The sequence below is a fragment of the Choristoneura fumiferana genome, chromosome 15 (assembly GCF_025370935.1).
Source record: "Choristoneura fumiferana chromosome 15, NRCan_CFum_1, whole genome shotgun sequence".
Classification (NCBI taxonomy): domain Eukaryota; kingdom Metazoa; phylum Arthropoda; class Insecta; order Lepidoptera; family Tortricidae; genus Choristoneura; species Choristoneura fumiferana.
This window is the reverse complement of record NC_133486.1, coordinates 5433306-5458022: the sequence shown is the minus strand read 5'-3', so window position 1 is coordinate 5458022 and position 24717 is coordinate 5433306. Positions and strand designations below refer to the sequence as shown.

Here is a 24717-nt window from a genome sequence, read left to right as displayed (position 1 = left end):
TCAACAGGGCATTTTTTCTCCAAAAACTACATTTTACAATGCAAATGTACTCGAACAAACCCGAGGCCAAAAGCTGGTCTCAAACAAAATGTACCGGGAAGCGAACACAAAGACCTTTTGCTTATTAAGTTTAATTTTTAATATACGCGTCCAGCGCGCGTAAAATTGCAATTTAGAGCGAATGAAAAACGCTCTACGTGTACAATTTATATGAATCTCCTTTTGGGGTTCTGGAGTGCTTGGTTCATGTTTTACTACAAGTTTTAGAGATAATTAAAATTGAGAAAAATAATAAGTTTGTATCCATTGGCACGCAAAGCAGAGTTCCTTTTCACTCAATGTTTATTGTCTTCTTTGGAGGAATCTACATACTCTATTCTTAGCATGGCATATTTTTTATATAAAATAACAATTATATATTACCGGATACTCGCGTTATATAAAAATTACAATGAATAATAAGTTTCACCGAACTATCTTGTTAGCGTAAGTCGATGATAGTGTTCCTTATCATAATGTGTAAAACACAAACATAACAAGTATAATCGCATACCAAATTTTATAGCCCTCCTTTGCATTATACAAAGCCTTTTCTTCCGGCGCAACAAGCCTCGTTAAAAACGTAAAAATATTTTAATTCAACCGAGTTACTGTTCCCATTCAATTGGCAAGTCTTGAATTAATTCAGTTTTCCGACTCAAATGTATTCATGAGGTGTGCGCTGGGAAAAATATTTTATTTCAGAAGACTACGTTAAGGAAAACCATGCTTAAGCAGTAATTGTGTGCTTAAGATTTCCCTTATTGACTCCGTAAATATTTTGCTGGTTTATTATGTTTGTTTTTATGATAAGGAATTCGTTTGACGAAGAGGAATTTGCGCAAATGAAAATATGTGTGGGGACGTATCTGAATATCGGATATTAATATATCTAATGTTAAAAAGACGACGGTCAAAATATCGAAAGTAAGGTTGGGTTAGGTTATGTTCGATATTTTGACCGCGGATATTTTAACTATAGATATTTCCATGCCCGTATGTATATCTTGTACAAAAGAAAATAAACAAAAATACAATTGGTACAACTTTGAGATGCTTGTACAAAGGCGGACTTAACCCTTTAAGGGATCTCTACAAGTCGACCTTTGAGTAGATGAGAGGAGCTATCAGTTAGGGACCGACAAAGAGTGAGTTTAAGAGTTAAAAATAGTGAAAATAGTTTGTTAGTAATTTTATAAGTGCAGAAGTATTATTGATTGATTAAGTTGTGACAGTTCTCACAACTTATCTTTTTACGCAAAGATAAAAATAGTAAGCCCACTAATATGAAGTATAAATGTGAAAGTTAGTAAGTCTGTTTATTTGTTACCTTTTTCGTCTAAACCGCTGACCAATTTAGACTAAATTCGAATTAGGATAGAGATAGGATGAAATAGGAATTAGGACCGAGTAAAGCTAACTTTCGGAAGCACAAAAATAGCACAAGAAAATCTCAACATTCACAATATCATGCTTCCCAACACTCTTAAACTGGATTTTCTATGGCATACAACCATACCGCCGCGACGTTGCCCACTTTATTGGCTCCCGTACATGTAAACATTCGATTTGCTTGCATAGCGGCAGAAACTGCATTCACTTACGAAATGCATTTATGTACACTGCACTTAGCATTGGAGGCACGTATGGAGCAAGGCTACGGTGTTATCCGATAAACATTTGAAGTTACTGTCAAAATTAATATAGGTAAGGTACGAGCGCTCGTCACTGTCCCAATAGTTGGTTTCTTTAATCTTTTGTCATTAGCAATAGAGTTGACAGCAGGGTGTCGTCTATTGGGCATTAGCGTGTCGAGCACTGGGACGTTTACCTTACCCAATAGGTACAGTATTGGGATAGTTTCCTAGAAAAATCTAACTATGCCAGTTAAATAGATTATCAAAAAATATTGGAAACGTATAGATTTTTTATTTTTATTTATTGTAAAATATTATAATACACGTGTGGGCATTGCATACGTTATAGGATCACTTTGTTGTCCGTCTGTCTGTCTGTCAAGACCCTTTTTCTCAGGAACGCGTGAAGGTATCAAGCTGAAATTCATATCTAATACTCTACTGTCTCTTGGAGCTGTGAAAAAAACAAATTTCTAAGCCAACGCAATCAAAAGATTACTTACAGCCGTTAATACCACAAATTTTCGACACTCGCAAGGGATTCAAAACCTACAGGGTACTTCCCGTAAACTCAGATTCTTGAAATTTGGTATGAAGCAACATCTTATAGCACAGATAAAGGAAAAATAGCGAAAAGCATAAATTTTTAGATACATCATATAAAAAAAATTGTACGGAACTCTCGGTGCGCGAGTCCAACTCGCACTTGGCCGGTTTTTTCTTTTGTCAATTGACCAAAAAATTATGATTATATAGCCAGTTAAAATTCCGCGTGAATCACGCCGGACAACTTTGTCGCCCTTCAATTTTATCATTTTTGGTTTGATTGACAAAAGAAAAATCTAATATTTTCTGACAATATAACTGACAGACTAAAAATATAAAAGTTCTTTTTTAGTCAAGAAACTACCTAATTATATCGGTTTATAAATGACGGAGTTCTGAGGTAACAAACATAAAAAAATACACCCGAATTGATAGCCTCCTCCTTTTTTTGAAGTCGAATAAAAACGAATGGTTTTGAACAAGCTTTATTTATGTACGCACATAGAAGATTTCTATCAATGAATTAAATTGGGTTCCTCTCTTGGTGCATCTTTGTTCTTATAATAACAGAAAATGTTCTACTACTACTTCTTCGTATTTAGTGTACGATGAAGACCAGTAACCCTTAGTGTAAGTTTTCGGTTACAAAATAAGTCTCGATCGCGTTCGCGTTAAAATCTCACTTTGTATGGAAACACGAACATCGCAAACGTTCCGCTAGAGGCGCTGTTCGTGTTTCCATACAAATTGAGATTTTAACGCGAACGTGATCGAGACGTACTTTGTAACCGAAAACTTACACTAAGGGTACAGATTTTTGGAAGGACCACATCATTTTGTCGATCGAATGCGAAGATCCTTTAGAAGCATAATGCATACATCGGCCAAGGCTCCTGCAAATCACGTCCGTCGTTTCCGCGCTGCAGGCGCATCACTTAGATGCCATTTCGTATTCGGCACACTCTCTGGGGGAAAACGTAGGGTCTGGGTTTATATGTAGCTCGAAATTCTAACCTCGTATCGTACCGTCCCGCTCACACTAATAGTATTTAAAAGGAGAGTAAGAGGAACGGTGGGTATAATACGAACTGGAAGTTTGGAGTAGCCACCATGCACACGACATTTTTTGCGTTTCATTGTACTATGTCGTATTGATTTCATCTTATTTTTTGCTCGTCAATGTTTCACTCCACGCTGTTTTCCTAGAATCCACAATAACCCGTAGCTCATCCAGGCCCCCTTTTAATATGGATGTCGGAGCTCCCTTTGTTTCTACGTGTAAGCCCCACTTTTTCTAAATGGATTCCGGAGCTTATCCGCAATCTCATTTGCGGAATCCTCCGCAGCCGCGAATTACTCAATTTAATACACAAATCTGCTATTTTTCACCCATTATTACCTCTAATGGATCCCCAATTATTAAATTATACTTTTCGCCTGTTTAAAGGGATTTACGGGGATCATAGAGGTGAGGCTTTGATGTAATGGATTCGGAATGTTCAAGTTTGTGGTGCATATTAACACGTTTACGGTTTCGTGTTTAAATAAAATACCAGGTACTTTTGACGTTCGGCATCAGAAGATGAAGCGAGTTGAAACGTTTCAGAGCGTGATTTATTCCCGTACGAGTAATGTAGGTAAGGTAATATTTTGTTATTTTTATTCAGCTGTGTAGATTAAGGTCTAGGCAAGTGTCCTATCCCGGGACAAAAGATGATCGGAAAACAATTAACTTTGACGCAAAGGGCAGAGCTGAGCAGCCCGGCTGGCAGCTCGCCTTCTCTCTGGTAAGCTGTAAAAGGCTTACAGCAACAGTATAAGTAAGTCTGAAAAAAAAGCGTCAACGCGGTAGAAGACAAAGTCTTAAGGACGTGAAATATGTATGATAACCTGGCTAGCGCGTCAATTGTATAATAGGTATATATCGCGGCATTTTCAATTACTTTAAGCAGCACCACTCTTCACACTACTGTCAGTTGCCAGTACTTGAAAGAAATATAATGATGCCACGGTAGTGCCTTTTGAACGAAAAACCAAAATACTGAAGAATTAAAAATTAAATAATTATACAACATACGTATAATATGGAACGTGTGTATCTGTATTTTGCGTATTAATTATGATGTATTTGTGTCAAGAATTTTAAATGCATGCATGCAATGCATGCAATTGTTATCAAGGTTGAAAAACTTAAGTCTTTTTTTTAAATAGCCAGGTATAGTGTTCTACTGCTGAGCAATGGCCTCCCGTCTTGACCTCCACAACTCCCGTTCTGACGCAATGTCAGGCCAGTCCTTTGCGTATACGTGTCCAGATGTGCCTCGATGTCGCTGGCCGTTCTCCGGCACCCACCAGGTAACTGTGCGAGCAGACCTTTGTGGGTGCATGCGACAGACGTGTCCAGCCCTGTCCCATTTTAGCTTAGCAGTCTTTTTCCCAACGTCGGTTATGCGTGTCTTTGAGCGCAGCGTGGTGTTCCTAATATGCTCGCTACGGACCATGTTTGTGCACCGTAGGTTAGGACGGGCAGGATACACATGTCGACGAGTTTTTGCTTAAGTGTTATTGGAAGGTTTCCCTTCATAAGTTCTTTCATGGACCAATAGCGGTTCCAGGTGGTTTCAACGCGTCTTTCGACTTCTTTATGTTGTCGGTTGCTGAAAGAGACTACTTGGCCCAAGTTTATATACTCGTCAAAATATTCGTATCGTCAGTCGTATTAAGCAATTAAATTTTCTAATTTATTGAATCAGACGGAGGTCCACATCAATTAATTATTTATTTATTTATTGCACATAGTATCATAAGTTCGTGGGTGAGCATAACAATTGATTTTACTTCATTCATATTTTCTACTACTAAATTAATACAAACTTTATGCTAACAACTATTCTTTTTGTTGACTGTACTTGCGTTATCATTCAACTTGTAAAATGTCCTATTTACTCGTATACCAAATTTTACGGAAATCGGACCACTAGAGATGTAAATTACACTTTACTAAGATTTGACTCAAACTAACGCGTCAAGTTAAGTAAAACCTTCTAACAAATAGCCTAACCAACGTAAAAACGTTGAAATACCTACTTGTTCGATATCTCAAAAACGGCTGCACCAATTTTTATCAAACATACGATTAGCTAAGAAACACTCGCTTTCACATAAAAAAACCGCGAAATCGGTTCATCCAAATATTGGCATCACACTTGTAAGACCCTTCTTTTTGCGTCGGAGGTTAAAATATAGATAATGCTACGAGAGTTGAAGTGAATGATTAAGTACACACACAGCTACAAAAAGAACTGATTGCATAAAAGGAGAATGAATGTAATGAATGAGTTAATGTCAAAATCCTGCTGTCATTACACGACATGTTCTTGTGTGCGAGACGTCAACTCTGGTGGAACTAGCTTTACGTATAAGTCAGTCCAGAATTTCTTCTCCGAGTCGTCTTCAATTTTATTGATATCAGCAATCACCGAGCGAGACCAAAGATGAGTGGGTGCCTTCATTATTTCGGTGTATCACTCGTTAAGTGGTAAACGTTATCATCGGAGGCTGATGGCACAAGCGACAGTATTCCAAGCCATTAAGCCCCATTTCGGCATGAGCGGACGGGTCATTACCCACACGGTGTTACGAAGAGTCGCGAACTCACTTGATTCTCACAGTCAGGATGTTACCATGACTTGTGGATGTTAACACGCATAAATTAACCGGAACGGAAGTTTAAAATTATCACGTTTTAATCATAGGGAAGATAAATAAATAAATAATAAATAAATAAATATCACGGGACAATTCACACCAATTGACCTAGTCCCAAAGTAAGCTTAGCAAAGCTTGCTAATGATAGATACATACTTAAATACATATTAAACATCCAAGACCCGAGAACAAACATTCGTATTTTTCATACAAATATCTGCCCCAACACGGGAATCGAACCCAGGACCTCAAGCTTCGTAGTCAGGTTCTCTAACCACTAGGCCATCTGGTCGTAGATAAATTTAAAAAGTCATGTCTTCAATGTTTGTGTTACTGTTGTAGTGTCTTCTCTTATTTCTGATGTCCTTTCAATCGTTCAAAGGTTAACTGGAAGAGATCCTTTCAAGGGATAAGTTCGCTTTTGTAGATCTCTTCCTCTTGTGAACTGTTATTTTCATTATGTTTTATGTGCTTTAAACGCATGTTTACGCATATTTATTAGAATACTAACTGTACCTACTGACAGATTTACTTTGCCTGCAAAAAATACAATTTTATAATTAAACTGAAATATTTCACAATATGGTTGGATTTGCTTGATTGAACATCTCTGTAAAGGTTTTTGATCGGGACTTTATAGACGAATTTAATTTATTGTGTGTGAATCGTTTATTTTATTTATTGTAGGTATTTGAAGTATTTCTTGCATTAATAAGATAAGATAAAAGATAATGTCTTATCTTATTATTTATTGCATTGGAGTGAGATTGGCCAGAGTCCGTAGTAGCACCCCAGCACGATAATCATGGTATAATAGCAGCAGCTAAGACTTTGTCATGTAAACGACGCTGTTACGACTGCCGTCGAGCGACCGCTCAATTTCAAGGGTCAGCCCATCTTGGTTAACTTTAAAGGATGTCACGTCACGTCTATTGAAACAAATGAGGTTTAGAAAAAATAAATTAAATTCGTTTTATTCGATTTATATATTCAATTTCCAAAAAGGCCTACAAAGTCTACAAGTCAAGCCTAAGGTAAGCACCTTATAATTTTCTCTGTGTACCTGTTTTCTGTATCGCTTACTATTTCTGGTGTACAATAAAGAGTAATTGTATTGTATTGTATTGTAACTCAAGTAGATACTTCGCTGCTTAAATACAAAAGGGCCACAAAACAAAAAAAAAATTTTTTTTACTTGTGGCCCTTTTGTATTTAAGCAACGACTTATTCGTAGGAATAACAAAAAATACTATAGATTCGGTGTAAATCATGTTTTGACTCTTGTGAAATCGTGGCTACGCAATATACGGGAATGGACGGGAATTATGAGCGCCACAGAGCTATTCAGACTGGCAAAAGACCGAATCAGAAATGCGGAGCTGACTGCCAACCTTCACTAATTGGAGAGGCACTTAAAGAGAGACAGAGGCCGTGATCTTCAACTTCATAATATTTCATTAACTTGACACCCGCCCTAATACGTCATTAACAAAACCCGTACTAAAAAGTAAGACAAAAATCGGAATTTCGTCACGAAACCGTTGACCCGCGAATAATCATTCCAAACTCATCCCAACTCCACCCGCGCTGAAAAACAATGAAAGAATCTCCGCCATTAGCATAAGCTGAAGGGTAGCTTTGTGATGTTAATGTCTCGCTACACGGGCTGATGGCACCCTTAACATCGCTTCAATTACTACGCTGTCTTTGTCTTCCTTTACCTTATGTTGACATGGAGCCTATTCAGAACTCGTCACGGAAGCGAAGCACCAATAACTTCGCTACATAAGAGCCTTATCACGCTGGCCATTGTTTTTTTGCGGATGAGTTGATAGCGCTAGCGTGCAACGGATTCGCTGCGTTCTCGCGGGAAAGTAGACGAGCGAGACCATAGTAAAATAGGAGAAGTATGTAAACTCCGACCCTTTAGGAGACTTAAATGCCTACTACGGCACGGACGCTTAGGGTTGTCGATGTCTATTTTATTTAAATTAATTACCTACCGGCAAATAGTTTTAGGGGCTGTTTCACCATCCATTGTTCGAACAAAACAAATCGGCATCATATTTAACCGTCAGTTAACACTAATCAATGGATGATGGAACAGCTTATTAAAGTTTACTTTAAATTGTCTTATGTCTCTGTCCAGACAAACAAGATTCTATGCCGCTACGTCCAGTATAATAACGCCTTCAGAGCGCTGTTAGGGCTGCCACGGTTCTGCAGTGCGTCCGCTATGTTTGCCGAAGCGCGAGTAGATAGCTTTAATGCTATACTACGAAAAACAAAGGCATCGCTTCTGACAAGAATACGTGGCAGCACTAACAGCCTTCTTAAGATGATAGCTGTAAGAGATGAGTGCTCTATAATGCAAAATTTAATTAATACCACACTATCACTCGTCCAATATGTATACTAATGTAGCGACACAGTTGTATAGCTACCCATATAGCGATATCTTTATAGGTTAGCTATACCGGACGGGCTCGCCAGTAGTCTCTCGCCCATAGGACTGTGTACTCGTTCTTTTGGGAATAAATAATAGTTAACAGTATTCTTGGTTTGTACTCAGTGACACTCCCCAAATTGATGTACCTCAATGAACGCTAAACTAACATAGTTATAAGCAAATTACTAATAATGTATGGATCTTTGTTGTCTGAATAAATAAATGAATTATTATGATATTATTATTATACTAAATTTATAGTACAGTAAGCAATAGATAGATGAACGAGTTAGTTTGAAGGCGGACCCGAAGGGGAGGCCTTCGATAATACGAGTTCATCTATTGCACTTTCGGCCGAGACTAAACATTGTACTTTTTTACGATCACTGCGAGATACGATAAATACTACTTTTTATACTTATAAAATTTTACTCGCAAATGTGATGAAAAACATTTTATGTCGCACGGGCGGTACTAGAATTATGAACATCGACTCATTAAAGCCCTCAGTCTTCGACTTCGGGCTTCTAATAGACTCGCGATCGTAATTCCTTATTTACCGCCCTTAAGACACAATGTACTATTATTTGTCCTGTTGAATTTTCCCTTAGAGCTAACGGAAATCAAAAGTAACACGATGAATAGTAATAATTATACAATTTTCTGAAATTATATTAATAATGACTTTGAAACACCAGGGAGGACGTAAATATTAAATCTCTTATGAATAATAAACATTACTATATGTATATTATTTAGTATATTTTATTTTTATTTTATAATATCTTCATTGACTAGCTAGACAATCGCTTCAATACACATGCGAAAATACATGAAGTATGTAAGTACCTACTAAAAAAACAAGACAAAAAACGAATCTATGCGGGGGGAGACAACGCAGCGTGTTGTTCCGCGGTGGCAGAACATGTTCTTGACGCTAGCACGTCTCATATCTACACACGCGGTAATGTCAAGCCAAGTTCAAGATAACAGAACTGGCGAGCAGCACCGTGTGTAATTTTACCCGAACCATTTGGAGCCACTTTTGACCCCCTCATAACTCAAAAACTACATCACGTAAACATGTCAAATTTGGCTCATTTGTTGAAATTTGTGAGATAAACACACCTCAAACGGTTATTTAGATATTCACATCCAAAAATCGTCATTTTTATCACTGGTTCAATTTCACTAATAGGTACAGGTAAGGCTGCTGGTACGGGTGAAGGGTTTTGTAGGTATGTATGTACATACATGATCCGAAAGGTGATGGAACTGAATAAGGCACGTAATTTTTTTTTTACCCTAAACTTGTAAGAATACCCTAAATTTAGGCGTACTGTAAGGCAATGCGGGGAGAGCCACCATCGTCAACGCAATGACCTTTGAAAAAGATCTTCCGAAAACATAGAAATTGGTCGGAGCCTTCCCGACTTATAATTGTGAGTTGAAACATTTAATTCGCTTTACTTTTTTAATCATATCTCACGCGAGCTTACCTCATGGTAACTTCGCAAAACAAAGAGTTGATGTGATTTTTTGCGAGCAAGCTACGCTTGTGTGTACAGAAAAAAACACCTTGCTGAATATAAATGTGCCAAATTATTAAAACATCAACCCGACCACTGGAAGTGAGTGAAAATACACCTTCAAGATTGAACCCAAATAATATTTTCTGACACTCGCTTGACTACTAAGCTGAACTTTTTTTCATTAATTGGTAATTTATTATAAATTATCAGTAATTCATCAATAGTCGGAACAGTAGTTTCAAAATAAAATACGTAATTTTTAATTTATTAAAAAAGGCCAATGGCTGTATTAGAACAGAGCCCTTCGAATTTAGAAATGAAATATGTCAACAAAGTTCGTGCTACAAGGTAAACCAAAATAAAGTACTTATCAATTAAAACTACAGAAACAGTAACATTTTAATTGTACCTACTTAACATATATTTTACTAGAACATTGACATAGCTTGGTAATTAGCCTTAATTAAATCAGCCGCCCTTTCGCCGATCATTATAGTGGGTATGTTGGTATTTCCGCTAGGTATTGTTGGCATGATGGAAGCATCTACAACTCTTAGTCCGGAAATGCCATGCACCTTCAGAGTTTCGTCCACCACACCCTGCGGCCCCATCGCACAAGTCCCAACAGGGTGTAGCAATGAAGTTGGGACGTTCTTTGCATAACATCGCCAATAATTATCAGACCCCCATTTCAATCCTCTACATTCCTTAACGTTTAATCTGGCAACACGTCCTCCCACTTTTCTAAAATATGTCGTCTTGGCCAAGCGTATTATAAACTTTACACCTTCAACAACAACATCAAGATCGTTTTTGTTCCTGTAATACCCCAGTTCTATAACAGGATCGTCAAACGGATTCTTACTTCGCAGCTTCACTTGTCCGCGAGATTTTGGGTGCAACAGGATAAGCTGTGTGAAGTCAATTTCATTGTAGATATTAGCATCACCAATGGATGCACAGAACGAAGCAGCATAGTTTGTTATTGTTCTACAGCCAATCTCTATAAGTGGGGACACGCTGGCACCAATATGTACGTTGAAAATTTGAAATTGAGGTTTATTTTCCACTATGTGATTTGGTGATGACGTGTTTAACTTAAAGAAACCGCACTGGATAGGTACGGGAAAAGAGTCTAACTCCGTAATAGTAGCAAGATTTTGAGCGGTTGATTGCAAACCTCTTTGCCCTTGAAATACAATAGGTATCAGCATGTGATCATGCAGATTTTTGCCAACTGGAAGATCAGCAATCACTTCTATGTTTAACTTTAGCATCTCCTCTTTAGGTCCAATGCCAGAGAGCATCAAAATCTTAGGCGTATCTATAGTCCCAGCGGACAACACGACTTCTAAACTAGCAAAAACATTCATAGTTCTTCCTGACTTTGTTGTGACTTCAACACCATACGAGTGATGCATATTCGGATCGACTAGAACTTTCGTTACTCTTGAAAACTTAGCTATATGGAGGTTGGGTCGGTTTTTATTGGGTATTAAGTACGCCTCTGCTGTACTAGATCGTCTACCATCAGCAAACGTGAAATGCGGTGTGGAAGCCCCAAATATCTCAGGACCGTTATTTTCATGTAACCTTTTTACTCCTATCTCTTCAAGGGATTCTAAGATCCTATCGTTAGCAGCTGCGAAGTATATGTTTGGATCTGGTCTTGATATTGCGACGGGACCTTCTATCGAGTGTAGATAAGGGTTAAGTTTCATGACGGTAGCGTCAGACATGCGTTCAAGTTTTTTGAAATAGTGTAACGCTGTGTCCCATTCCCAACCGGGGGCTATCCTGTCCCACCCATTGTAGTCTTCTGGGACACCCCTGGAGTAAATTTCATAGTTGTTGGAGGAGGAGCCTCCAAGCATCTTGCCACGGGTCATAAATACAGTGCGATTAGGGTGGCCACTGCCTACACCCTGGTCCAGTGAAGCTTTGTAGGCCCAGTCGTATTTGGTGTGCGCCAGAGTTGCAAACAGACTTGGTGACTGCAAATGTAAGAAAATAAACATGTTACTTTAAACATCCGTACCTAATTGATACTAGTCCACGCCGTGTCCGATTTTAAATTTGGACGGACCCATCTCTTCGTGGGTGTCGTAAAAGTTAAAGAGTCACTTCACGGACTCCCACTCTTGAACTTTGACGCGCTTTGTCTTTGTCATTTTTTGTATGATTGACAGACAAAACAAGTGTGTCTCCAATACTTTCTGATTAGTTAACTGACTGACTAAAAAGACTTTTTACCCAGGAATCTACACAATTTTCTAGCAGTCGACACACTTCAATTAGGTACGGTAACGAGCACTAATTTGAGACCCATTTCGTAAAAAATTCTTTGAATTCGATCTTAAGTGGGTCCCAAATTAACGATCGTGACCGTACCATTTTTTTATCATTTCCGGCTGGTATTATCACTGATATATAATTAAATTCGAGGAGGCTTCTTTCCCAACGACAAAATGGTTCTATTATAATACAACTTGCTGGATACCAACAGATGTGAAACGGAGATGTGTAAGCGCCCCTTAACTATTAACTTACCTATTAATATTTATCATTCTGAATGAACGAACCAAATTAAGGTTGACGTAAGTAGTCAATTTAGAAACTGCAGGGCTACTACTAAACTCGAAGTTCGTGTCATGCGGTCCCTCTGACACTTATACTGTTTAATACGAGAGCGAGAGGGACGGTACGACACGAACTTCGAGTTTCGGGTTTCGTAGTAGCCCTACTGCATGATGAATGAATAATAATGATCCGCCAGTGATTTAATACCAACGAGTATTGGATGTACAAGGTCTGTGGCCTCAATATTGCGGTCAAGTGCAGCATAGGTCTACTCTAAATTACTGCTTGCTGATTTATCTATTATTTATTAACGATATGTGTGTTAGTAGGTATTGAGTTCGACTTTAAATTAGCTTAGAACACTTCCGCGGCAATACTTAATCCTTGACTGGTATTTGGGCTGAGTGAGAGTTAATGAGACAGTCAGTGAGTAGCCTTTTTAGGGTTCCGTACCCAAAGGGTGCCAACGGAACCCTATTATTGAGACTCCGCTGTCTGTATGTCTGTCTTGTTATTTTTTCGCAAATAAAACGTTAAAACTTATTTATTGCAGAATAACATTAGGATCAAATCACATAGCATAATCAATTCTCCTCTTTAGTGTAGTATAGTGTAATAGGATTTAATTAAAAATGGCCCCCATGCTTCCCCCCTCCCCCCAAACCGCCCTTATTTAGAGGCTATGCATTGTCTGCCAGTTAGTCATGTAACTCTTGTTTTAGGTAGGTAGTAAATGAATTCTTAAATGATAGTTACCACGCTGGCCGGGGGTGGGTCTCCCCCACCCTCGATCAGGAGCACGCTCCAATGCGGCACCTCGCTGAGACGCGCCGCAAGCGCAGCCCCGGCGGACCCCGCTCCAACCACGATGAAGTCAAACCTTTCACCATCTGTTGGCCAACAGGAGAATTGATTGAAGTGTAATGCTTAAAATAATTTTCGTAATTTTCACGCGTAATTAATACCACTCCTGGGACTTTATCACGACGATATAATACACTATTGGTACAGTTTAATACCGCAACCACACAGCAACTAAGCCTAATTCACACCTTGGATTACTACGCCGCACTGCAACGCCGACTACATTATATATTTACATGACTTCTTTAATATATTTAGGTAATTTTTTTTCCAATTTCATGCCTATTCTGTGATTTGACAAAGATACAATAGTTTGTTACTTAGGTATACCTCATCATCATCATCCCAGCCTATATACGTCCCACTGCTGGGGCACAGGCCTCCTCTCAGAACAAGAGTACCACTGATGAACGTTTCCACCAGTATGTCAGGGATTATTCAAAATTATTCAAAATTATATCGACGGGTGAAAGGCTATTTGTATTAAGCGACATTTTTTGAACTTTACAGGAGAAGCAATCAAAGTTGAAATTTTCAGAAAAAAAATCATAAAAATAAAACAAATGGTTATATTTATAGAATAGTGCCAGCAATGGATTTTATTTTGCATGCTTCAAAATCAGTTTAGGTGTTATAAACAAAAAACTATTATTTCCTAAAATAAACGTCGCTTCATACAAAGTAGCCACTTGTTAGAGTCAGGAAAATTGTTTTAACGGCCACCAGGTTCCGCTTGCAGAAGCAGGTAAAATGGTTGAAGTGTATCGGTGGTTATCTTTCAGAGTAAAGCTAAATGAATCAAACGTCATGTCACAAGCCAAACGGTGCAAAGCAAATTAGTTTATATGCCTTATTTGTAAAAAAATAGGGGAAGTTCATATTGGTTGAAGACACATGCTTATTAATAACGGGATTGTTTGAAATCACAGATTTTTCACGAATTATTTAGATGTAGGCGGTTGATACTCCAGTATTTAGAGATATGAATCAAGTCTACAAGTAAAAAAAAAAAAAAAAAAGTTAAATTATAAATCAAAAATGTTTTTACTTTTCGCAAAAGTAAACAAATGCAGCTTTAATTTTGGTTTGGTTTAGGAACTTAGTTGTAAATTATTAATTATTTTACCAAACTGGCACCTGTAACAATAATTAATAATAACTAATCAAATCAACACTTAACTTCCGTAAATTAAAACTTTACTAACAAAGTACTTATCTTGTCTTTCAAAAGCTTAATTATAATAATTGTTATTACAAGTAAATCTGGCCAACTTTGAATATAACGGCATATAAGAAAAAAAAATTGAATTTAACTAGCCAAGCTTTCCTACGGTTATACTTTAAATTGGCAACATTTTTAGTCGATGAAATAGTACCTAAATTATCTATGTTTAGGTAGAATATAATTATGATAATCAAAGTTAGAGGTGCCCCTTGATTAATGTCGACAAACTATCTACTTATCGAATTTCATTTCATCGAAATCTATTCATAGAATATTCAATACTAATTTTTTCTCTTTGAGTAATTTCACTTCATCGACTATTCATTACTTATTAAAAAAATTATTAGAACAACAGTACAAAAAATATTATTTGCTTAAAAATACATTTCATCAACTATTCATGACACAGAAAAACAAAATATCGCTGTTTATATCTTATAAAACACCAGAAAATAGGTTAGGTTAGAACTACCACTTCAAAAAAATCGCTACCAGAAAAGTAGGTTAGGTTAGAACTGTGACCAAAAAAAAAACCGGTACCAGAAAAATTGGTTAGGTTGGGTTAGAACCGCAACTCTAACAAAAATCAATCACTGCCAGAAAAGTATGTTAGGCTATGCTAGAACTGCGACCCCAACAAAAATAAATCGATACCAGGAAGTAGGTTAGGTTAAAACTGTGACCCCAACAAAAATAAGTCGCTACCAGAAAAGTTGGTTAGGTTACGTTAGAACTGCGATCCCAACAAAAATAAATCCCTACAAATATAAATAAAATTTATTCAAAAAAATATGAAATAATAAAATATGAAATGAAGTTCTGCCAAATAAACTAGAAATTAAAAATCGTTAATATAAAAATACTTATTTTAATCATTCGAGGTAATGAATATTCGATAAAATGAAAAAATAGGAAACATTGACTCTTAATCTTAACTGATATTCGATTAAAAGTTTGTCGACATTTCAAAGGCAAACTCAGAGTTAGCCAGATTGACTGCAAGTATTATGGTGTAAATATAAAAAAAAATTTGAAGAACCTGTCATCTTTGTGTTAAGTTTACATGAACAAAAACACAAGCCGACCATTTCTTTTTGTTGTTTGCATTTATAGTTTCGCTTCGCTTATAGTTTCGCCATGTCTGTCCGTCTGTCTGTCTGTCTGTCCGCGGCTATGCTCAGGGACCGTTGGTACTACAAAGTTGTAATTTGGCATGAATATGCATATCAGTCACGCCGACGAAGGAGTAAAAAAAAACAAAATAATTTATTTTTTGGGTACCTTCCATAGACGTAAAGTAGGGGTGATTTTTTTTCTATAGTGTGGGTATCGTTGGATTGGTCTTTTAAAACCATTGGGGGTTGCCTTAACGATTTTTCGATACAGTGATCTGTTTGCAAAATATTCAACTTTAAATTGCGAATTTTCATTAAAGTCGAGCGTCCCCCTCCTCTAAAGTCTAAACTGTTGAGTGAAAAGTTTTGAAAAAAATCAGGTTGATAGTAAGTACATCAAATTTACAAGGAAAATTATAAAGGCTAAGATTGCTTGAGACTTAGTAGTAGTTTAAGAGCAAATAGCATTTTTTGTTATCTATGTGATCTAGACATAAGCTTTAAATATTCTTGATGAAAAACCTCTCGGTACAACTATCTCGTTCTCGGTATCGCACATTTTCTTTAGGTCATTTTATTAAACCTTAGTTATAGAGAGAGATGTTTTATACTTTGCATTATTAAGCAATTTCGGTTTAGAAATAATAGGGATAAATTCTTCTACAGTGTTTCCTGTCATTGTGTATTTAACCGTCATGACATGAAGTTAGGGTAAGTGAAGTTAAGTTTTATGCTTTAACCTACACAACGTATTTTTATCCAAATTGATTTGTATAGGTTTAAATAACTTTAGTAAAATATTTCAACGCTTGCAATGACTAGCTAGGATAAAAAATGTCGGATATAAAAAGCTGAAGCAACATCGTTTTCTAAATTTGACATCGTTTAAAAATGGTTCAAGCGATATGTGGTATGAAAATTAGGTGAGGACAAAATGGTTCAAGTGACATGCTTTATTTGCTTTAGATGCAAGCTAAATGTATTAAGCGACATGTTGGTTGATTTTTTGTGGAAAGCTAAATGCTTTAACCGACGTTGTTAGTGAATTTTAAATATAGGAAAAATGTTTTAAGCTACTTTGCGTATTAGATTTAGGAAGATAAGAACAGTTTAAGCGGAAAACCATCACAGCCTCATATAGCTTAAATCAAATGTTACTTGAAACTGGCAAATTTAATGGCACTTCATACTTCGATGTTCTGAATTAGTCCCCAAATTATGACCGGTTTAAGCGCCAAAAAAGTGCTCAGATCTTTACCAAACCCAGCTCAATCGACGCAGAAAAATCTGCTGATTGCAATGATATATATAACTCAATATCGCCCAAAGTGTCGCTTGATACAAATAGCCTTTCACCCGTCGATATGTAATAAAGCAAAAGCAGCCCATGTAACTAATAAAATTAAGTCCTCTGATGATAAAATTAAAACAGTTTGGAAAATTATAAATACTGAAACCGGTCGACGTAAGAACGCGGAGTCCTCTATATCATTAAAGATTAATAACGTATTAGAAACGGACGCGGTTAAAGTAGCTAACGAGTTTAATACCTACTTCTCTAAAATCCCCATCGAAACGACAAAATGTCTCGCGTCTTCCTCAAAGTTAGCTGAATCGCTCTTAAAACAAAATGTATCCATTCCAAACTTAAGTAATTTTAAATTCACGCATGTCTCTCCCTGTGACATCATTAAGACTTTTAGATTATTGAAAGTAAAAAAAACGGAAGACTTGTGGGGCGTCTCAGTTAAGGTTCTACATTCCATTTTAGATGTCGTTGCTCCAACTTTAGCATTTATTTTTAATAGCTGTATAGATGAAGGCGTATTTCCAGATTTGATGAAATATAGTAAAGTAGTTCCTATTTTTAAATCAGGTGATAAAGATAATCCCTCTGATTATCGTCCTGTGTCCATCCTATCAGCGTTTAGCAAAATATTTCGAAAAAATAATGCTGACGCAAATGATCTCGCATTTTAATACCCATAAAATCATGCATCCACAGCAGTTCGGATTCACAAAAGGCAGGTCTACTACAGACGCAGGTCATAGTTTAGTTAAATTCATATTGCAAGCGTGGGAGGAATCACATGACGCTATAGGTGTATTCTGCGACCTTTCGAAAGCTTTTGATTGTGTGGATCATGATACTTTAATTTGTAAGTTAAATTTTTATGGCATTCGTGGCCTCGCTTTAGAACTCATTAAATCTTACCTCACACAGAGAAAGCAAAAGGTAGCGATTAACGGAACGGTATCGGAGGGATCTGTGGTCGAAATGGGAGTGCCTCAAGGATCCATTCTTGCCCCATTCCTGTATCTTATTTATGTAAATGACCTTACTTATATGGTAAGCCAAAAGTCGGGTATAGTTATGTTTGCTGACGACACGTCTTTACTGTTCAAGGTTAGTAGAAAAGATACCGACTTCATTGAGCCCAATGAAACCCTGTCCGTGATATCCGCATGGTTTGCTGCCAATAATTTGTTACTAAATCCTAAGAAAACTAAATGTATTAAATTCTCGTTGATAAATTCATCTAGCTCGAATTCAGTTTCTAATATAAAGTTAAATGGTCAAACTATTGAATTTGTAAAATCAACAGTATTTTTAGGAATAACGCTCGATTCTAAACTACAGTGGGGACCTCACGTCACAGCAATCGCGGGTAGATTGAGCTCTGCTCTCTGCAGTTTGGAAAATACGGCAGCTAACCGATGTGGCGACGGCACGGTTGGTGTATTTTGCTTACTTTAACAGCATTATTTCGTACGGCCTTATTTTATGGGGATCTGCTGCAGACATTGAGTCAATTTTTATCTTACAAAAGAGAGCAATTAGAGCAATTTATAATTTGAAGACGCGTGAATCTTTAAGATCTTTTTTTAAGGAAACAGATATCCTAACCCTGCCGTCGCTTTATGTTTTTGAAATAATCATGTATGTTAGGAAGAACATATGTGATTTTCCCACTAACGTCGATAAGCCAAAGGCTACTAGAAACACAGGGAAGCTTAAAGTTCCATCTTACAGACTGGCTAAAACCAAAAAGTCTTTTCTGGGAAATTGCATACGTTTTTATAATAAAATTCCAAAAAATATTATAAATGAAACGGATACAAAATTCAGATCTATTGTCAAGAAGACATTAATATCAAAGGCGTATTATAAAGTTAATGATTATATCATGGACAGGGATATTTGGAAATAATTCCGATCCGCATTAGCGATCCCTTCAAATAGCGAACCTACTGTGTTAAAAATAAAGTTGTAATAAATACTTGTGATGTATACATGTCATTTAATAATATTGTAAATCTGTTTTAAAAAAAATATATATACCTCGTTGAGTTTCTTGCCGGATTCTTCTCAGCAGAGGTTTTTCCGAACCGGTGGTAGATTTTTTTTGACATTCATAAGTGCTTGTTGTAGCCTAAATTGAATAAAGATATTTTGACTTTGACTTTGACTTTGAGAGGGCTTGGGCCATAGTTCCCACGCGGGCCCAGTGCGGATTGGGAACTTCGCACGCACCATTGAATCGCTTCGCTGGTTTGTGCAGGTTTCCTCACGATGTTTTCCTTCACCGCAAAGCTCGTGGTAAATTTCAAATGTAATTCCGCACATGAATTTCGAAAAACTCAGAGGTGCGAGCCGGGGTTCGAACCCACGACCCTCTGCTTGAGAGGCGATAGGTCAAACCATTAGGCCACCACGGCTTCCGGCTTTAGGTATACCTGCCGATAAATTATTATAGACTCGTAACTTATCTACTACAACTCTACAATCTTAACAAGGAGTTCTATGGAGACTTGGTTGCTAAAAATCTCGATGGCGATAAATGGGTAGGTACAGTCACCAGCACCAATATCTGCTGATACAACAAGCGTGTATAAATATCTGATACGACTCTATTTATAGGGCCGGAAGGACGTGTCAGATATTTTTGCACGCTCCGCTGTGACAGATATTAATGCTGGTGACTGTACGAGTAAATTGTTGCGTTTTCATTCAGGCAGCGGCACGGAAATGTGCAAAATCCGATGAACCACTCTGCGCAGCTCTATTCCACTCCAGATACCTATACAATTTTAGCTTCAAATATGGTAGAGTTTTACCCTTATGGAAGCGCTCCCTTAGCCAAAATATTTTACTTCATCTACGTGTTAGAATAAGATGTCGTTCAAATGTACCCCTGTTGTTTGCTAATAATACAAGAACATTCTTAATTGACTCCCATTGAGCTGCAACAGGCAAATCATGTGAATTTGCAACCAAATAAGTCTCACAACGCTCCAAGATATATCGTTATCTTTATCCATTTTTAATTTTATTGAGCAGTCCTTTCCTTACGCGATGATGGAAAGAGACCCGACGGATTAACCCTTATTCCCTGGCAAATGGGTCGGCCACTTATCTGGGATGCCACTTGTGTGGATACCCTCGCGCCGTCCCATTTAGCATCTTCATCTACCAAGGCGGGCGGAGCAGCAGCGCAGGCTGAGACAGCAAAACGCCGCAAATATACAGGTCTCTCTAAAGACTACATATTTACAGCTTTTGCTGTTGAAACTTTGGGTCCATGGAGTTCGGACGCTCACAAACTTTTTGGACAAATAAAAAAAAAAATATTCGAAATTACCAATGACCATAGGGCTGGTGCATTTCTCGCCCAACGTATTGGAATCACGATCCAGCGCGGAAATGCAGCCAGCCTTATGGGCACTCTTCCTCAGGGACAAGACTTGGGCGAACTGTATATATAGTTAATTTATTTTTAGGATAGTTTAGTGTAACCTCAATTGTTCCTTTTTGATTAATTAAAATTGGTATTATTTCTAATGTTATATAAGGTTCCACGGTAGCCCAGGTATCAGATTGGTTGACTGTAGGTATTCCTTACTTAACTTACCTTTTAATTTGTGCGTTACAGGCCACCCCGTCGGCATAATAGCCTGAGAAATAGCCAGTGTTTGTAGAAACCATCGCAATAAGGTGGAACTTCTAGCCGACGATTGCAGTGTGAATAGAGCATCGTTCATCGCTCTGTTCAACGTAGCCATATTCGATAAATTTAAAAATTCCCGGCAAAACTTTATGATGCGTTCAACTTTTGTTTCACGAAACTGGTTTTTTTTTTCGACAAAAAAGGTTCAGCTAAAGTTGCGACGTGACATATCAATACGGTATCTGTAAATAAATATTAGATTTTAGATTAGTTATTTCCTAATTTAATAATCATAATAATAATTACTATAAAATAGAATATTTCATGAATGGCGCACTTTAATTTAACAGTTTCGTCTATGGTCAACCGACTGTTGACAGCTGTCAGTTGACAGCAACCAGCGGAGTGGCTTTTGGCTCTATCTCTGACATAACCATGACATAACATAGTAGTTAGAAAGAAATACAGGCAAGGCAAGGCAGGCGGCCCAGGTGGTCGGTTATGGTCAAGGTTTTGATTCGAATTATAAAAACGTTAAGCGTGTGATAATTTGCATATTTTAACAAGATGGATCTCGCAGAAATGACCGCTAACATGTCCTTACAAAAGTAAATATTTAAAGTTATTATACGTGAAGTTTTAGTTTTGAAAACAAACTTCGCCTCGCACAAAACGAGTGCTTTGTGTGCAACTTCCTTAACGGTTTCTAAGAAAAAAATCTTCATTACAGTGTAAACGGTAAATTGCAGAAGAAACGTGAAGACTACATCGATTGGCGAGAATACTTTATGGCGATGGCGTTTCTCGCAGCCAAGCGGAGTAAAGACCCAAGCTCACAAGTCGGCGCATGTGTCGTCAACAAAGAAAATAAAATTGTTGGAATTGGGTAAGTCTCAAAAGAATGCAACTACGCAGAGATCTTTGCAAATATGTAGGTAAGTACATTAAAGTGAACTAAGTTATTGTTTGAGAAACTGTGCTGCTTAATGGTATATACTATACTATAGTAAAGTGTAGTAAACCAGTGGCATGTAGTTAGGGTAGGGTTGCCATAAGTTTGGAGACTCAGACCGGGACATTTAAAGAAAAAGTAGTAAAAAAAAAGAACTTTTATTACAACAATAAGTCATTTTAAAGGTTTAAAGAAAGAAAGAAAACAATTATTCGTGACATTACATGACGTGACGTGACATGGATAAGAATAATAATAAGTTTAGTCCTTGCCTAAACACAAAACAACTTTTAACACAGTCATTTAATGCCAGCAATCCACCAGTCAGATTCTCTGTTCATAGGTGCTTTTCGCTACAAAGCAGAAAATGCATGTTAACGGCTATGTACCTAGCTGGTTAGTCGTGTTTATTTTAGGTATATTATTATTTACCAAGTCCAGCCCCCTACTAATTAACTATGATTTTTATACTGGGACAATTTGCTTATCGGCCGGGAAGCCGGGACACCATGCTTCAAACCGGGACATGTCCTGGCGTACCAGGACGTATGGCAACCCTAAGTTAGGGTAGGCTGCACTAGCAGCAGGATATGCATGCACCTGCCAGCCCCAGAAGCAGGGTAGGCAGTACTAGCACAACCTAAATTTACTGCACACCCCAGCAGTGCCTAGTGCCGATTTTAAAACTACTTTCAAGTGTTACCTTTAGCAATCAAAAAAATACTTACCATGTAACTGAATCCTTTGCATAACATAATCAATATACTTCACTGACATTTGCTTCATTAAAATATTAAGTAGAATTTGTTAGTCTATAACAATTGTTTTTTAACCGTTGGATAATTTAAATTTAAATAAAAAAAACAAGCTGAAATAAAATACTGAAGACAGCTTCACCCATCCGAGTGTGAAACAGCACTATATCCACAATTATGGAAGTGCGGTTTTTTGTAGTTCACATTGACTTCATTAACCAAGGTCAATATACAAAGTATTTAACATAACTTGTTTCATTAAATGGCTGTTGCATAACAAGCTGTATGGCATTTTTTGTGTCAAAGCGTGATCTTTGAATCATTTTTGAAGATTGTTGTAAAAATTTGGACAGGTGTAATATGCCCAATAGTGGGGGCAAATGCACTAAAAGAATCATTATTGAGAATACGCCTAATTGCTCTTGAGAACAATGATATGCATGCAAAATTATCAATTGAGTATGCACCTTAGCTTATCAGAGTTGTTATTAGCACTATCAAGTTTATCAACCTGCAATGAATTATTCATAACGTAACAAAAGAACTTATCAATTATGAACATTAGCTTATCAGAGTTGTTACTATCATTATCAAGTTTATCAACCTGCAATTCATAACATAACAAAAGATATACTTAAAAATAGAAGTTTTAATGATATCTGATACTAACTGTTGCCTATGACTTCATTTGCAAAGAATTAATTTATTGCAATCCTGTGGGGACTATGCTATTTTTGCAGGGTAAAAGTCCTTCCCAGGATTTCAAAGAGATCTAAATTGTTACAGAGCAGCAGTATTAGTATTTTGTTTCCCAGTTATTCATTCTCCTAACAAGTGCAAAAATCCAGTGTGCGGTTCTGACAACTGAGAGCCTACTAATATTGGCTTATGATTTTTTCAGGTACAATGGAATGCCTTTGGGATGTGATGATGAGGTGTTCCCGTGGGGCAAGAATACTCCATCGCCACTAGATAGCAAATATTTATATGGTAAGGAGAAGCTGTTACTTGTCCTTTCCTTTGCCTACATTCCTTTGGCTTCTGTTAACCCTTATCAAGGAGATTTGGCGCTCACACATAGCTGATAAAGATTTTTGTTAGAGCTGGTCACATTTCTTAATTTAGGAAAATTGTATTTTATAGCGAATATATCTCGTTTTCGTTCCATATTCATACTTTTTCAATCAGTATTTAATTTTAATCTAAGTATATTGTCAAGTTATGCACTACGCCTATTGAGTGAAGCTAGTCACTGTTCCCATTATACATACATACATGTGAGGACTACAGTCACATACAGGGTACCCAACACCTATGAAACAAAGCATATCACACACCTGAACTTGGGAAGATTTTAACTGAAAATAATTGTTTAAAAAATGCAGAAGTTATAGACCCACTGATATACACTAATGTTCCTTTATCTGTATATCTGGTCAGTGAATATGTGTGTTGGAAACAGATTATCTGACAACTCAAGTGCACTAACTGGCAGAGTGCATAATAATTATGCTGACCACAAAGTTAAGTTTATTACAAACATTAAGAGAGTGTATTTAACTTTCACATAGCATATCTATATAACTGATGGTTATAACTTATTTGGCCAAATTTTCTTTTTTTGAACATTCACCACTTAGGTGAAAAATAACTAATGTCATAGTGAGCACTGCATTTTAAAAAACTATCAAGGAGTTCACGAGGCCGTATTAAAATTCGTATGTTAGCAAGGTCTATTTGTAAATTTGTAAAAATTAAGGACGGACGGGCAAGGCCCAAGATATTTAAATAAATACAATTCACTTTAAGATGCGCATATTAATTGCGCTAGTTTAATCTTTTCACCTTTTCAGTGTGTCATGCAGAAATGAATGCAATTCTCAATAAGAATGCGGCGGATGTTAAAGATTGTTCAATCTATGTTGGTCTGTTCCCTTGCAATGAATGTGCCAAGATAATTATCCAGTCAGGGATCAAGGAAGTAATATATCTGTCTGACAAGCATGCACACAAACCTGAGACTGTCGCTTCCAAAAGAATGTTTGATGCTGTAGGAGTCAAGTACTGGTAAGTTACTTTCCTGTTTTATTTTTTCACTAAGAAAATGGAAATTTGACAAACTAAAAAGACTTATTGTTTATTTATTTTAGGCAATTCACTCCAAAGAATGAGAAAATTGAAATTAATTTCTCTGATATTGACTGGAACAATATGAGCCCTAGAAAATGACGCAACTCGCATAGCTTTTTATCATAAGTAATAACATTTTGTATCATATTTTTAAATATGTAATGTGTTACCATAATGGGTAAGAATATTTTCATAATAATTAAATAATAATAGACTTGCAGATGCATTTTAATGAT

The 24717-nt window shown here is 37.0% G+C and overlaps 2 protein-coding genes across 3 annotated transcripts; one reads left to right on the top strand and one right to left on the bottom strand.

Annotated features, from left to right (window-relative positions):
• Positions 1-9120: 9120 nt before the first annotated feature.
• Positions 9121-22521, bottom strand: LOC141435721 (ecdysone oxidase-like). Its single transcript, XM_074098474.1, has 4 exons — positions 22325-22521; positions 20609-20886; positions 13248-13381; positions 9121-11905 (listed from the first exon to the last, which is right to left on the bottom strand). Exons 2-4 carry the CDS (start codon positions 20757-20759, stop codon positions 10340-10342), a joined length of 1851 nt encoding a protein of 616 aa, XP_073954575.1. The 5' UTR covers positions 20760-20886; positions 22325-22521; the 3' UTR covers positions 9121-10339.
• Positions 20987-24701, top strand: LOC141435728 (deoxycytidylate deaminase). 2 transcript variants are annotated; one of them, XM_074098492.1, is made up of 5 exons: positions 20987-21252; positions 21394-21530; positions 23253-23341; positions 24205-24418; positions 24502-24701. In XM_074098492.1, exons 2-5 carry the CDS (start codon positions 21433-21435, stop codon positions 24578-24580), a joined length of 480 nt encoding a protein of 159 aa, XP_073954593.1. In that variant the 5' UTR covers positions 20987-21252; positions 21394-21432; the 3' UTR covers positions 24581-24701. The 2 variants fall into 2 exon arrangements, with proteins under 2 accessions (XP_073954593.1, XP_073954592.1); XM_074098491.1 differs by having other exon boundaries at positions 21091-21252; positions 21375-21530.
• Positions 24702-24717: the final 16 nt, after the last annotated feature.